Below are 13,817 nucleotides of genomic sequence, written 5' to 3'. Positions count from 1 at the left end.
AACCTTGCCCTGTCTGAAACCTACAGCTTTGCTGAAGGCATGGATTTCACTGACTTTTTTGCTGTCGCTAGACTAACCTAAGAAGAGAGTTTTCATGGTGAGGTCCTTAAATGATGTCTCCTGTAAAGGCTCGAACCTATCACTCATGAGAAACTTCAGAACTACATCCAGATTCCAAGCTGGTGAGGATTGTAGTCTCTCCTTAGTAGTCTCGAAGGATCTGAGAAGGTCTTGTAGATCCTTATTATCAGACAGGTTCAGGTTCCTATGTCTGAAGACAGCTGCTAACATACTTCTGTAACCCTTAATGGTAGAGGCCGAAAAATTATGCCTCTTTTTAAGGTACAGAAGAAAGTCCGCTATCTGAGTCACAGAGGTACTGGAAGAGGAAACGGAGTTGTCCCTGCACCATCCTCTAAATGTCTCCCACTTGGATTGGTATACCTTAATCGTGGAAGACCACCTTGCTCTTGCGATGGCTCTAGCTGCCTCCTTCAAAAATCCTCTAGCTCTTGTGAGTTTTTCGATAGTCTGAAGGCAGTTAGTTGAAGAGCTTGGAGGTTTTGGTGATACCTTTCCAAGTGGGGCTGTTTGAGTAGATCTACTCTTAATGGAAGGCTTCTGGGGGTGTCCACCATCCATTCCAGTACCTCTAAGAAACCATTCTCTTGTCGGCCAGAACGGTACCACTAGAGTCATCCTGGTGCCTTCGTAAGACACAAACTTTTGCAGCACTTTGTGTACTACTTTGAATGGAGGGAAAGTGTACACATCTAGATGCGACCAATTCATGAGGAATGCATCTATGTAGGCTGCCTCGGGATCTGGGACTGGAGAACAGTAAGTCTCCATCCTCTTTGTTTGTGCTGTGGCGAAGAGGTCTATGCATGGGCGACCCCAGGTCTGCCACAGGTTCTTGCAGACCTCTTGATGGAGAGTCCATCCTGTCGCCAACACTTGATGTTTTCTGCTCAGGATGTCTGCCCTTACATTCCTTTCCCCTTGAATGAAGCGTGTTACTAGTGTCACTCTTTTCTCTTTCGTCCAGAGAAGCAGCTCTCTTGACGTCTCGTACAGGGACTTGGAGTGGGTTCCGCCTTGTTTGTTGATGTAGGCCAACGCCGTCGTGTTGTCGGAGTTGACCTGCACAACTTTGTTCTGTACTGCGCTTTCGAACTCCCTGAGAGCCAGAAAGACTGCAGTCAGTTCTTTTTGGTTGATATGGAACTTCTCCTGTTCTCTGTTCCAGGAGCCCGAGACCTCCAACTTTCCCAGTGTTGCTCCCCACCCCGAGTCCAAGGCGTCGGAAAACAACACTAGATCTAGGTTCCTCTGCTTTAGGGAAAGGCCTTCTTGGAGCTTGACGGGGTCGTTCCACCACTGTACAGTGTTTCATGGAGTCCGACACGGGAATACACTTTATCTCCAGTGTCTTCCTCTTGTCCCAGTGTTGATTGAGGTGGAACTGAAGTGGGCGAAGGTTCAGTCTTCCTAAGGAGACAAACTGCTCTAGCGAGGAAAGGTTCCCCAGCAGACTCATCCATTCCCTTGCGGAGCACGTCTGTTTCCTTAGGAAGTTTTGCAGCTTTACCAAGGCTTGTTCCGTCCTCAACGAAGACGGAAAAGCCCGACTCTGAATCCTCATACCCAGGTACAAGATCTCTTGGGATGGGATCAGTTGTGATTTTTGACGGTTTATCAGAAGGCCTAGGTCTCCTGATAACTGAATCGTGTTCTGAAGATTCTCCAGACAGCAGGTGTAGGAATGGGCTCTGAGGAGCCAGTCGTCCAGATACAGTGAGGCCCTGATATGTCACTTGTGTAGCATTCCCGCTACGTGAATATTTGTGGAGCGTTGTTGAGGCCGAAGCAAAGAGCTCGAAATTGGAATGTTTCTGCCTTGTAAACGAACCTTAGGTACTTCTTGGAGTTCGGGTGGATAGGGACGGGAAAGTATGCATCCTGAAGATCCAACGAAACCATCCGGTCGTCTTGTCTGACTGTGGCTAGGACTGATCTCGTTGTCTCCATCATAAACTTTATTTTCTTCACGAAAACGTTCAGGGGACTCACATCCAGTACTGGTCTCCATCCCCCCGAGCTCTTGGGAACCAGGAATAAGAAGTTGTAAAACCCTGGTGACTCCAGATCTCGAACTCTTTCTATCGCTCCCTTCTGAAGCAACAAAAGAGTTTTCTTGCTGTATCGCCTGGGCCTTGGTTTCCTCTCTGTTTCTGGCTGACAGATCGATTGGTTTTACTGCTAAAGGAGGTTTTCTCAAGAAAGGGATCTTGTATCCCTCCTTGAGCAGCTGAATTGACCAAAGATCTGCTCCTCTTTCCTCCTATGCTTGCCAGAAGTTGGAAAGTCTGGCTCCTACCGCTGTCTGAAGAGGATTGCTGTCAGACCTTGTTTCCCCCTTGTCTGAAGCCTCTTTTCTTCAAATTTCTTGCCATCGGTTTTGTGTACCCTCTACTGAGGGCTCTACCTCGAAAGGGCCGAGAAACTCGAGGCAGAGGAGTAGTTTCCTTCAGTTTCTGTGCTCCAAAACTTGTTGGTAGGACTTTCCTTGCTGCCTTTGTCATTAGATCCTGCGTAGCCTTTTGAGCTAAGGCAGAGGAGACTTCCTTCACTAAATCTTGTGGGAAAAGATGTGTGGAAAAGGGAGCAAACAGCAGTTCCGCTTTTTGAATGGGTGTGACCCCATTCGAAAGGAAAGAACACATTTGGGCCCTTTTCTTCAGGATTCCCGCAGAGAAAAGAGCCACTAGCTCGTTCGATCCATCTTGTAGAGCTTTGTCAATGCAAGACATCAGGTGAACAAGCTCTTCTGTATCAGCGGACTTGAAGGTTTCTATATTCTTCCCCAAAGATCCCAGAGTCCAGTCTAGGAAATTAAATACCTTGAAGACTCTAAAAATCCCTTTGAGGAGGTGGTCCATTTCAGAGGTAGACCAAAAAACCTTCGTCTTTCCTATGGCCATCCGACGAGAAGCGTCCACAAGACTCGAGAAGTCCCCTTTGGGAAGAGGTTAGGAACTCCCAGACCAAGAGCTTCTCCAGTCTCATACCAGATGCTAGATCTGGACGCTAATCTGGCTGGAGGAAATGAGAAAGCAGTCTTTCCTTGTCTCTCTTAGTGTCCATCCAATCCTTCATAATTCTCAACGCTCTCTTCGAAGAGTGTGATAACACCATTTTTGTAAAGTCGGACTTCTTAGTTGCCTTCCCTAGCGTGAACTCTGAAGGCGGGGAACGAGGGGCAGCAGGAACAAAGTTTTCCGGAAAAAGTTCCGTGAAAACCTTTATATGCCTTTTAAAGTCTGTAGATCTTTTTGATTCTCTTCATCTGAAAGGTCTTCCATCGGATCAAAAGGAGAAGGGGGGAAGTCATCACTCCCTTCTTCCAATCGACCCATAACAGAAGTAGCGATGTCATGTTTCGTCGGTGCTTCCAAAGAATGTTCTTGACGCCTGGTCGAACTTCTTGACGTTTGGCGTCCTGATGTTCAAACACTTGACGCCTGGCGTCCAGCTTCTTGACTCCTGGCGTCCTGTCGTCGAGAATCTTGATGTTCGGCGTCCTGGCTTCCAATTTCTTGACGCCTGGTGTCTTGGCATCCAGCCTCTTGACGCCTGGCGTCCAGCCTCTTGACACTCGGCGTCCTGGCGTCCAGAATTTTGATGCTCGCCGTCCTGGCGTCCAATTTCTCGCCTCCAGGCATCCTGGTGTCCAGCCTGTTGACGTCTGTCGTCTAGGTGTTTAGAACCTTGACGCTCTACGTCCTGGCGTCCAGCTACTCGTCCAAGCTTTTGACGTTTGCTGTTCTGCCGCCCCTTGAGGTTGTTTGCTGAACGCTCGCCGCCTGTGCGACATACATTAAACGAATCCTCAGGACAACTCACAGCTCCTGGAACTTTCTGATCTGGATGAATATGTACGTCTTTGCTTGTAGCAGGCTGATAAGACTGCATTAATGAGGATTGTTTCAGCTGCAAATCTTGCAGTAAAGAAATCTGCGGAGCTTCTTGCTGCTGGGGACAGACTGGGGAAGCCGCAACATCAATAACTCTCTCTTCGTCATGTTCGGTTTGAGAAGAACGTCCTGAAGACGAATGCCAATCCGAAGGAGGAGCTGGAGCATGCACCGAAGGCATCCAATCGTCTGATACTTCCTAGCCCCCTACCAAAGACGACAGCCGCCTGTGCGATATCTTGCGTCTTAGCTTGGTAGGAGAGCAAGCATCGGAGCCGAAAGAGAAGCGCTCTGGAGTTGGAGCATGCACCGAAGGCCTCCCATAGTCCGATATTTCCTTGCCTCCTACCAAAGACGACGGCCGCCTGTGCGACATCTTGCGTCTTAGCTTGGTAGAAGAGCAAACATCGGAGCTGGAGGGAAGCGCTCCAAGCTGCTCCAATGACTACATCCTGGCATTTCTTGACGCCTGGCGTCCTGCTCTACTGGATATTGTCTTTTGAGGGGTCTCGATTTCGAAGTCAGACGCCAGCCCCGTCTGGGGACTGTGTCATCAGACGACTAAGAAAACACTTTAACCTTGCCTTTCCAATGGCGAGGGTGAGCGTCCTGGGGATCGTCAACAGGTACGCTCGAGGGGACGACCGCTCGGGAGCTAAAACCTCTCGCCTCCCTTCGCCTTTGGACTTTCCTTCTCACAGGGGTTGGTGAGCTTGGAAGAGGTCTAGGGCTAGGAGCCCGACAGATCCGAGCGGCCGCACCCTCCACTGCACTTGCACTAATTTTCTTATCACTATACACTTTAAGATCTCTCACATTAGACCATAATCTATCCCTATCTTCTGCAAGGGATTCTACCCGTTGACCAAGGGCTTGAATGGCCGCCGTCATGTCCTTTAATGTTGGACTATTACCTGTTTCAGTAGTTGGATCTGGTACTACTACTACAGAAGGTGGATCAATAGGTTCATTGAGGGATAGAGAACTGTCGATTCCTTGACTATCTTTGGAGGAGCGAGACATAGTACTCTTCGCTCTCCTTATCCTATCCTTCTCTAATTTCCGCACATAGCGGTAATACTCAATCCACTCGGTCTCAGGCAAGTTCACACATTCTTCACACCTATCACCCAACTCACAAGTCTTACCTCTACATTTATTACAAATAGAATGAGGGTCTATCGAGGCTTTAGCAAGCCGAGTCTTACAACCTCTCAAACACATTCTCACACTCGATGCAGTGTCAGTCATGTTGGGAATTTTCAAAAGAGATCAAAACAAGCAAGGGTCAAACCAACAAAATCCAAACAAAAGTCAAGAGAAATCCAAATCAAGAATCCAAATCAAGCAAAAGCCAAAGCCAAAGTGTACTTCACCAAATAACTGCAAAAAACACGGGCTAAGCGAGCGAAGTTCCAACGATGTCACCGATGCGGCGGCAGGGAAGATCTGAGGAATAGCTGGAACGGTTCCCCGTACCTCGGTAGAGGGCGCACAGGTGGTGCACCTGACTACCCAATCGGCGATTGCCGCGAGTTTTGAAATTCTGCCGTGACGTCAGGGACGTAAGCTATATACTATATAACTACCAGGTAAGTTAGATGTTTGAAAATTCATAACTTTATCTTCAAAGGTAATAGTTATTTATCAAATTCATTAGGTACACATTCTCCAGATTCTTCTAAGGATTTTCTTCCTACAAAATTTTTTCTGAAGAGTCCTTCCCATGTCTGGTTCCGTGCAATGGTCATCAGGATTTTAAGTTTCTCATAGAATGATTTATAACAGATACGTCTAGGTTTTCCCCATACCTACCATAGAGCCACATTTAGAGGATGCAATTCCCTTATTGGAACACCCTAGGGATACACCCCACATTCAGTACCTCGAGGGTCGTCAGTCCACCGAGATCAGACCCAGCACCGAATGCAGGGTTTGACATAAAAGTTTCCCCTCGCTCGACCACATTGGGTACTCCAGTTCTATGGGTGGAGAGGCATGCCGTCCCACTCCACCCTCCTTCAACTCCAAAGAATAGTAAGAGCGTGTCCACATTCATGCTAAGGTCATCAACAAAAACCATCCGGACAGAGGAAGGAGAGAAATAGTGAAAATAGGAGGAGATGATACAGAGTACCAGGATTAGTCAGGAGGTTCTAAATTGACCTTAGTGGCATGGCAGTACCTACCAGTGTGCATGAATCACCCCCCCACCATCGCTCAATTCTTCATTGCACCATGCAAGCCCCCCCACTACAGCTAAGTTCCTGGTCACAAGGGGGGTCCTGGGAGGAAAATGACACACTCAGACCTTATTTGTTCCAGAGTTAGTCCAAGCTTAAGGTGGATCACTCAGGATTACGGTGGTGTGGCATCAGCTGAACAATGTTGGTGGAATAATATTTCCTTCCTGTGATGTTATCAGTTGATCAACTTCATGAATGCTTCCTGTTCTATTTTTCTAATGCAGTAACACGTAAGGATTGTTTGTGATTTTTTTTTCCACCATGTATGCATTGACATCCACTATTTACAGGAGTGGAGGTACTACCTACAGTGTGCCTTTCACTGCCCACTGTAGATGGCCCAGCTAAATAGCTAACTGCCTTTTCTTACTATTTGTTCCCTCTCCTCCGTTTCCACTTAGCTGATCAACATTTTCAACTTCACCCTGCTCCAATTTTCATGTTTTATTCAAGAACAAATCCTTCAACTGCACCCTGACACCTAGAAATGTGACAGAGTTTGTTAATCTAAGAAAACTTATGTGTCAAGCTTGATTGTGATACCCATGTATAATGATAGTTTGATCAATTTAAGGGGACCGCCTCAGTTGGGAGGCCTGAAATACAACAATTTTGAGGTCAGTGGGCGAAATAGTGTTTTACTCATTTCTGGTAACATTGATGTGTGCCACAGCCAGACGTAAAACATTAAGTGCTCTAGCTAACCTGTACGTGGATCAAAAATGATTTTTTGTGAAAGTTTCTGCAATGAAAAATAACAAAAAATATGATTTTTTGATATCCTTTCGTTCCGTTGCGTTTTACATAAATTTTCCATAGGTATTCATATTTGTTGTACGACATTTTTCCCATCCTACGCTTTCTGAAGCGGAGAGGCAGGAGGAGCAACTGAGCTGCACAAACACATCAGTAACCCGCATACCTTTGATGTAACTATACCATTCACTTCTGAGCCGGAGTTGTCAAGTATTCTTTATATCGAAGTCAGTTTTTTCTTGTTTAGTCATCAAAATGCCAAGGAAGAAGCAGTCAAGAAAGCGTACATTAGCTAGAGAAAGGTTGAAAGAAAGACTTAGAAAGATAACAAGAAAGAACACCAAGGTGAAGCATGTGCATTCTTCACCCAGGCCCAGCTGGCGACAATGAGTGGGGTCGTGCCTCATGATACCCACCCCCTGGGGGGGTTTAATATAACTTTTTAAAGTGGGGGGGACCAGATACCATAGAAGTATGCCGTTAGAATAAGAAAATCAAGCTTAAGTAAATTTTTCTATTGATGCCTATACGGTTTTCACTGAGAATTTCATTACGCAAACTTCAACACGCGATATCTTAAAGCTATGTTTTTCAGTATATGAGTCGCTTTAAAACCCTAAGGCTTTTTTATTTGTAGTCCTATTTTCAAAATTCAAATACCACTGAAATCCTTGATAAATTCTACATCAAAAGAATTGGAAGAATTTTCAAATTATTCCAATTTCTATTTTTTATGAATTTTTGAATTAAGTAATTAAATAAAAAAATATTTTTTTTATATCAATGAATTTTTTTATTTTATTTATTTATTTTTTAATCTTTCTCAATTCATTGGATACAGCAACTCTTTGTGAGTATTAATTGCTTTAGTTATTAAAATTTAGTTCAAAACTAAGGAAGCCTTAGGGTTTTAAAGCAATGCATCTAAAAATCTGGAAAAAAATTAATATAAAAAAAACGAATGGATAGAAATTTATGAAACTTTTTGTAGTAACTTTCCATTAGGTGACTTATAAATGGGTAGCAAAACAGAATTGCTCCAGGCAATATTTCGATACCCTCCCCCACAACTGAGGCGGTCCCCTTAAGAAAGATTACCTGGTTGCTTGTGTTGCTGAGGATGTGATAATGATGGCCCTACCGCAAGACGCTTTTTGTGTTCAAAGTCCATGCGTAATTCCTCAAGCATCTCAGCAGGAAGTGCAGCAAGAAAACTGGAATCAACCTGAAATTGAATTTCTACTTCAGTTGCACATATTAGTTATCAGAATAACAATAAGAAACAGTGTTCCTGTTATCACCTCCATTAGTCATTAAGGTACTGATGTAATTACCAGGGTTATGACTCAACCCACTTATTTCCACTATAGTGTCCAATATCAAGATATATTTTAGTAAAAACTTAGTGATACACAAATTTTCCTTATCAAAATCATTGTAACTCTATACCCTACCCATATGTAGTACACAGCTGTACAAGATTTACCACAATAGTTTCAGCACATACTCTGATGTAGAGCCTACAACTAAAATCTGTTGAATTTGATTCATTTTAGGCAAATAAGAAAAGCTCAGTCTCAACATATCTATCATCCTCCTGAAACAGATATGAAAAGGGAGAAGAAATGGTGTGTTCAGGATGCAACATATAAATAAGAACAGCAGGAATACGTATATCATATTCATAATATAATATGTATACGTACATGGTATGAAGGTTACAAAATTTTTCGTAATCCTGAGCATATACAACAAGGATGTACTGACAAAATGGTATACAAGGGATGGAAAAGCTAAAAGGGACACTGGAAAATTCAAGAAAATTTCAAAACTCATAAAGTAAACACTTCAGAGTAAATTACTGATCTTATACATATTTCAATAATCGCCTAGACTATGAACTTTACTAGGGTTAATTTTCTTTCATTACAACACCAAAGAATCCACAAACTTACTTGAGAAAAACTAGTTACTTGTGCTTCATCATCACTTAAAGCTTCAGATAAAGTTGATGGACAAGGTTCTTTTTTCTCCTGAATTGTTTTTAAGCTACCTTCTCTGGTATTTTCTGGTTGATCCTGGCTTCTGACACACCCTTCATAATTAAATTCATTCAAGGAATGAGATGTGCCAGGCTGTGGAACACAACTATTCACTGCCTTAACAGACTTAGGGACTACATATCCCTGCTGGCGGTATTCAGCGATTACTTGTTCCCGCATATCCTCAGGTAATGCCATTAACACCTCCAAGTCAATTGTTCCTTTATCTGCAGAAGAACTTTTATAATTTATCAACAAAGGTTCCACAGATCCTGAAGCTGTAGATTTTTGCATACTTGTAGGAGACTGAGGATTTTTCCTTGGTTCAGCTTCAGAATTCAATTTTCTATCTACAGCAGTGAGATTTGTACTGGTAGGCGAGCTAGATCCTTGTTCTTTCCTCTTTTCTGAACCACAGGGCAAAGTGCTTTTATGCTTTGCCTTAGCAGACAGCATAAAGCTCTTAATTGAAGCACTGCCAGAAGTTGCACCAGAACCATGATGCCCCTCTAACCTTGACACCTAAAAACACATCAAGGTACAGTACTGCAATTTTTTTGACTAATTCAGTGACAAAAAAATTATTTCAAAACATGGTATGTATTATAATCTCAATGCAATATATAAAAAATAAAATAATCATGATCCTCATGCACATAACTCTTGTAAGAGACCCTAACCTGTATTCCCACACCTCGGAAGTCTTGTGGAGGTACTTTAATTTGGCGGAGCAACATCATTACTTCTCTAAAATAAGTAGACAAAAGGAATATGAGATTTAAGCTTTAAAATTGAAAAAATAAAGGATACATGGAAACAACCACTTCTTTAGTTATACTTATATAAAAGTATACATTCTCAAAACCCAACAGTATCTAGACATTTATCTTCATTTTTTACAAGATACAGTAACCCAATTATACTTTTAATATTTGTGTAATATAAAATCACTCTTGGAACATTTTTACAACGAACAAATGGTTTTCGATACATACCTGTTTATTCAAGAATGGCTACACTTCTCTAATTTTTTAGCAAATAATTACATACCAGTACAACATGACTATGGTAACAAATAGTATATACAGGAATATATAAAATCAAGAGTAACAATATATAATTTAGTTATAAAATACATATAACTTATCATTCTTCATTTAAACAACATTTTTGTCATGTATTGGTGCCATTTTATTAATAGTATCTTAGAACGATACATAACACTAATAATTTAACTTTCAATTACTTACACTTTTACTTCTAGATACTTTTAACATTTAACCTTATTCATGTATACTACACACATAACAATAGGAAAGCCAATTTTATACAATCTCAGAAAAACTTGAACATGCATTGCATAAACCTACCTACTATGAGATTCAGGGTCTCGGTAACACGGTTTTTTGGACTTTGCTCCTTGTCAAAGCATCGGATGTAGCTGAAAGTTGACATATGTATATTTTACAACCACACACAAATTTGGTCAGTATTATCAATAACTTAAACCCGATAGTTTTAATTTTTATAGAGTAAAAATGATCTAGCCGACACCATGGCCAATGATTACGAGCCAACAGTCGAAAAACATTCATTACGTAAGCAAGGTAAACAAACACCTTTTGACTAAATGTTGCCCCGCCCATCCACCAGACAGAAAGTCCATCGGCTCTGAAACCCAAAGACTTTATGAATGGCGGAACGATACATAGATGTGGGTGGGGTATCAGTGCTAACGTAGTAATACTACTGTAGCAGTAGTGCCGCAACAGTATAGCAGTAATATACATGAATTAAACGTTTAGACCAACTGCTGAGATCCTTGAGGATCATTTAGCACTTCTTACAACTACTCAAGAAATTAGTTTTTATAGCCAGAAGTTAAATTTTCTAATCCAACAATGCCCATGGTAGCCTTCAGTGTTATCCTGAATTATAACGAGGCGAAAGTGGGTGGAGCCTCATGAAGTCACCATTCTGCTGACGATAATTATTGGTGAAAGTTTAAAGCCAATATACGGTACCGGCTATTTTTTTTCAGTAAATAGGTAGATAGCCAATAAATATTGCTTGACATTGGATATAGCAGTTATCAAATCAAGCTTGTTTTCTATGTTTTTGGTAATTACCAACTATTCCCTACATCTTGTCAATCTGATTGTGACCTATAAAGTAGACTGTAATTTCTTTGGAAACTTATTTTGGGAGTTAGACTAATAATCGAAGTGTTTTTGTATTTATTAACATATTTTGTTGGTTTGTTCTTTATGACAATTATCAGTAAAGAGGTTCCAGAGTTCATAAAGGTGTACTGCTTTGCTTGTATTTAAATTTGTATGTCATTGTTGCCAGAGGTTTAGCCTTCGTTACGTATAGCCAATCATCCATTGAGAAAGAGGGAAGAAATGATGTCATAAGTTACGTAACGAGTGCGTTCGAAACCTTTTCTCTGAGTAAGTTGGCCCGTCTTCAAAAAAGGTCACTTTTACATTATAAGTACCAAATTTATTCAACCTACGTAGTGCAGAATACACTCAAAATTTATGTGTTGATATAATATGTATTCTGAATAAGCGTTATATTTATGAAATGCATAGATAAAAAGTTATTGCGAAAAAACTGTGTTACAGAGGCCCTGAATCTCATAGTAGACATGTTCATGTTAGCATTTCATAATTTTAATGATTTAATAGCTTGTGTGTGATATCTGATTTTCACATACTCCACCACTTGTTTGACTTATGGCTGCAAGGGCATTTCAACATATCTACCAAGAGAAAGAGTGCTGGCTTCAATTTGAAAAAATCTTCAGTTCTCAGTGATTTCTTGATAAGATACCAGGAACATACAAGAAAAAATCCTATTTGCTGTATTCATATACTACTACTACTACCATCATTATCACCTTCATCACGTTTACTCATTCTAAACACCCTTATGCTCCCTACCTTTCAATGGTTGATGCTGATGATGTTGCAATTCCCAAAGAAGTAGATTTGGCAATGTTGTCACAAACTCCATGTCCCATAAACTTTGCAGTCTCAACAGGAGCATCTTTGGCTCTAATCTGAACCACGAATAATACAGCTTTACATGTGAAATAATAAAGGTAACCTACAATATTTAAAATAGAATACAGTGCTCCCCCGTTTTACATGTTTCACAATTCCGCGGTCCACTTTGTTGCAGATTTTTGTGGAACACATAACTCACTTTTCCACGGGGAACTTTCACTAACTTATGGATTCTTTCTATTGACCATATCACTAAAATTAATATAATTTGCTTTTTCTTGTAGAGAAACACTATTTATTCACCATTTACTGTATATTTTCATATTGTGTATGTGACTAAATACTGATTTTTATGATCAAAATTATTTACAGCATAGTACTTATAATGTAGTTATGCATCTATTAAGGTCATTCCTGGTTATGCCCCATACTGAGCATAATACATAGGTCTCTCTCTCTCTCTCTCTCTCTCTCTCTCTCTCTCTCTCTCTCTCTCTCTCTCTCTCTCTCTCTCTCTCTCTCTCTCATGTAAGATGTATTTGAAATTATGTTGCTGTAATGATTTTTTATAATAAAGCATATTGCACAATATTTAAAATATTCAAATAGTCAAAATACAGTAATTGGTGAATAAACAGTGTCGTTAGAAAGAAAAAGTGAATTAGAGATAATCTTAAAAGGATTAATGTTTCAGTACTTTGAGAGAAAAGAGCTTATACGTATATATAGTACAGGGGTAACTTGATTATTTGTCAAACGTTCTGTAAGACTGGTTTATTTAATTTGTATTAAACATTATACAGATATTTTGCTGTTTACATTAATATTAATATTTCAAAATGAGTAAATCATTATTATAAGGATTTTAGGGGGCATATATACTTAAGAGTAACAGTTGTAAAATGGTACTAATCAAAGATGTCTTAGGATGTTTATGGATGATACTTTGAGGTGTATTTTTGTTTGAAATGATATAAAATGGTTTTAGTATGATAATTAAGGTATATTTTTGCTTGAACTATCAAATTAAGCAGTGAAATGTTAAAATAGACAGTTAAAGCATTTTAGTTTATGGGGTACTGGGTATTTGGCAGTTATATGCCAGTTATAAGAATTTTTAGAGGGGATTTTTAAATTCCTGCAGTTTTGCATTTTCATGGCAGGTTCTGAAACTAATATCACATAAAGGTGGGGAAGCACTCTACCTCATAGTAAATTAAAAAATTACTGTAATGTGAGAATGTGAGGGAGAGTTGAACAAATACTGGCTCCCATTCTGTAATTACTTGGTAGGTATATATAAAAAATTATAAACAATTAAAATTTTTTAACCCTTAAATGCCTAAGGGGTATAATAAAAAACGTCTCCCATATGCCTATGGGGTCTCAGAGTGAGCGCCAAAGCGGAAAAAATATATTTGTTAAAAATCACAGCGCGCTTAGTTTTCAAGATTAAGAGTTCATTTTTGGCTCCTTTTTTTGTCATTGCCTGAAGTTTAGTATGCAACCATCAGAAATGAAAAACATTATCATATACAAATAATGCGATACATGATAGCGCCAAAACAAAATTTCATATATAATTGTATTCAAATCGCGCTGTGAGCAAAATGGTTAAAGCCGAGATAATTTTTTTTCGTTGTATTGTACACTAAATTGCAATCATTTTGGTATTTAACACATTGTAAAACGTTCAAAGCAACACAGAGAAAATATCATCACAAAATGATGCATGAATTTATAACGAGCGGATGTACAAAAATTTTTTTTCAAAAATTCACC

General features: G+C 40.3%; 1 protein-coding gene across 4 annotated transcripts in view; it reads right to left on the bottom strand.

The window, feature by feature from the left end:
- The window catches only part of LOC135200074 (DNA repair protein Rev1-like), a 690,203-nt gene that overhangs the window by 50,258 nt on the left and 626,128 nt on the right, over positions 1–13,817 (bottom strand). For all 4 annotated transcript variants that reach the window (XM_064228361.1, XM_064228359.1, XM_064228360.1 and 1 more), the window contains 4 exons: positions 11,970–12,088; positions 9,702–9,768; positions 8,935–9,543; positions 8,078–8,204 (listed from right to left, as the gene is read on the bottom strand). In XM_064228361.1, coding sequence (XP_064084431.1) covers positions 8,078–8,204; positions 8,935–9,543; positions 9,702–9,768; positions 11,970–12,088 — 922 coding nt within the window. The remainder of the gene's footprint in view (positions 1–8,077; positions 8,205–8,934; positions 9,544–9,701; positions 9,769–11,969; positions 12,089–13,817) is intronic.

The sequence above is a fragment of the Macrobrachium nipponense genome, chromosome 26 (assembly GCF_015104395.2).
Source record: "Macrobrachium nipponense isolate FS-2020 chromosome 26, ASM1510439v2, whole genome shotgun sequence".
Classification (NCBI taxonomy): domain Eukaryota; kingdom Metazoa; phylum Arthropoda; class Malacostraca; order Decapoda; family Palaemonidae; genus Macrobrachium; species Macrobrachium nipponense.
This window is presented reverse-complemented; position numbering and strand designations above follow the sequence as displayed.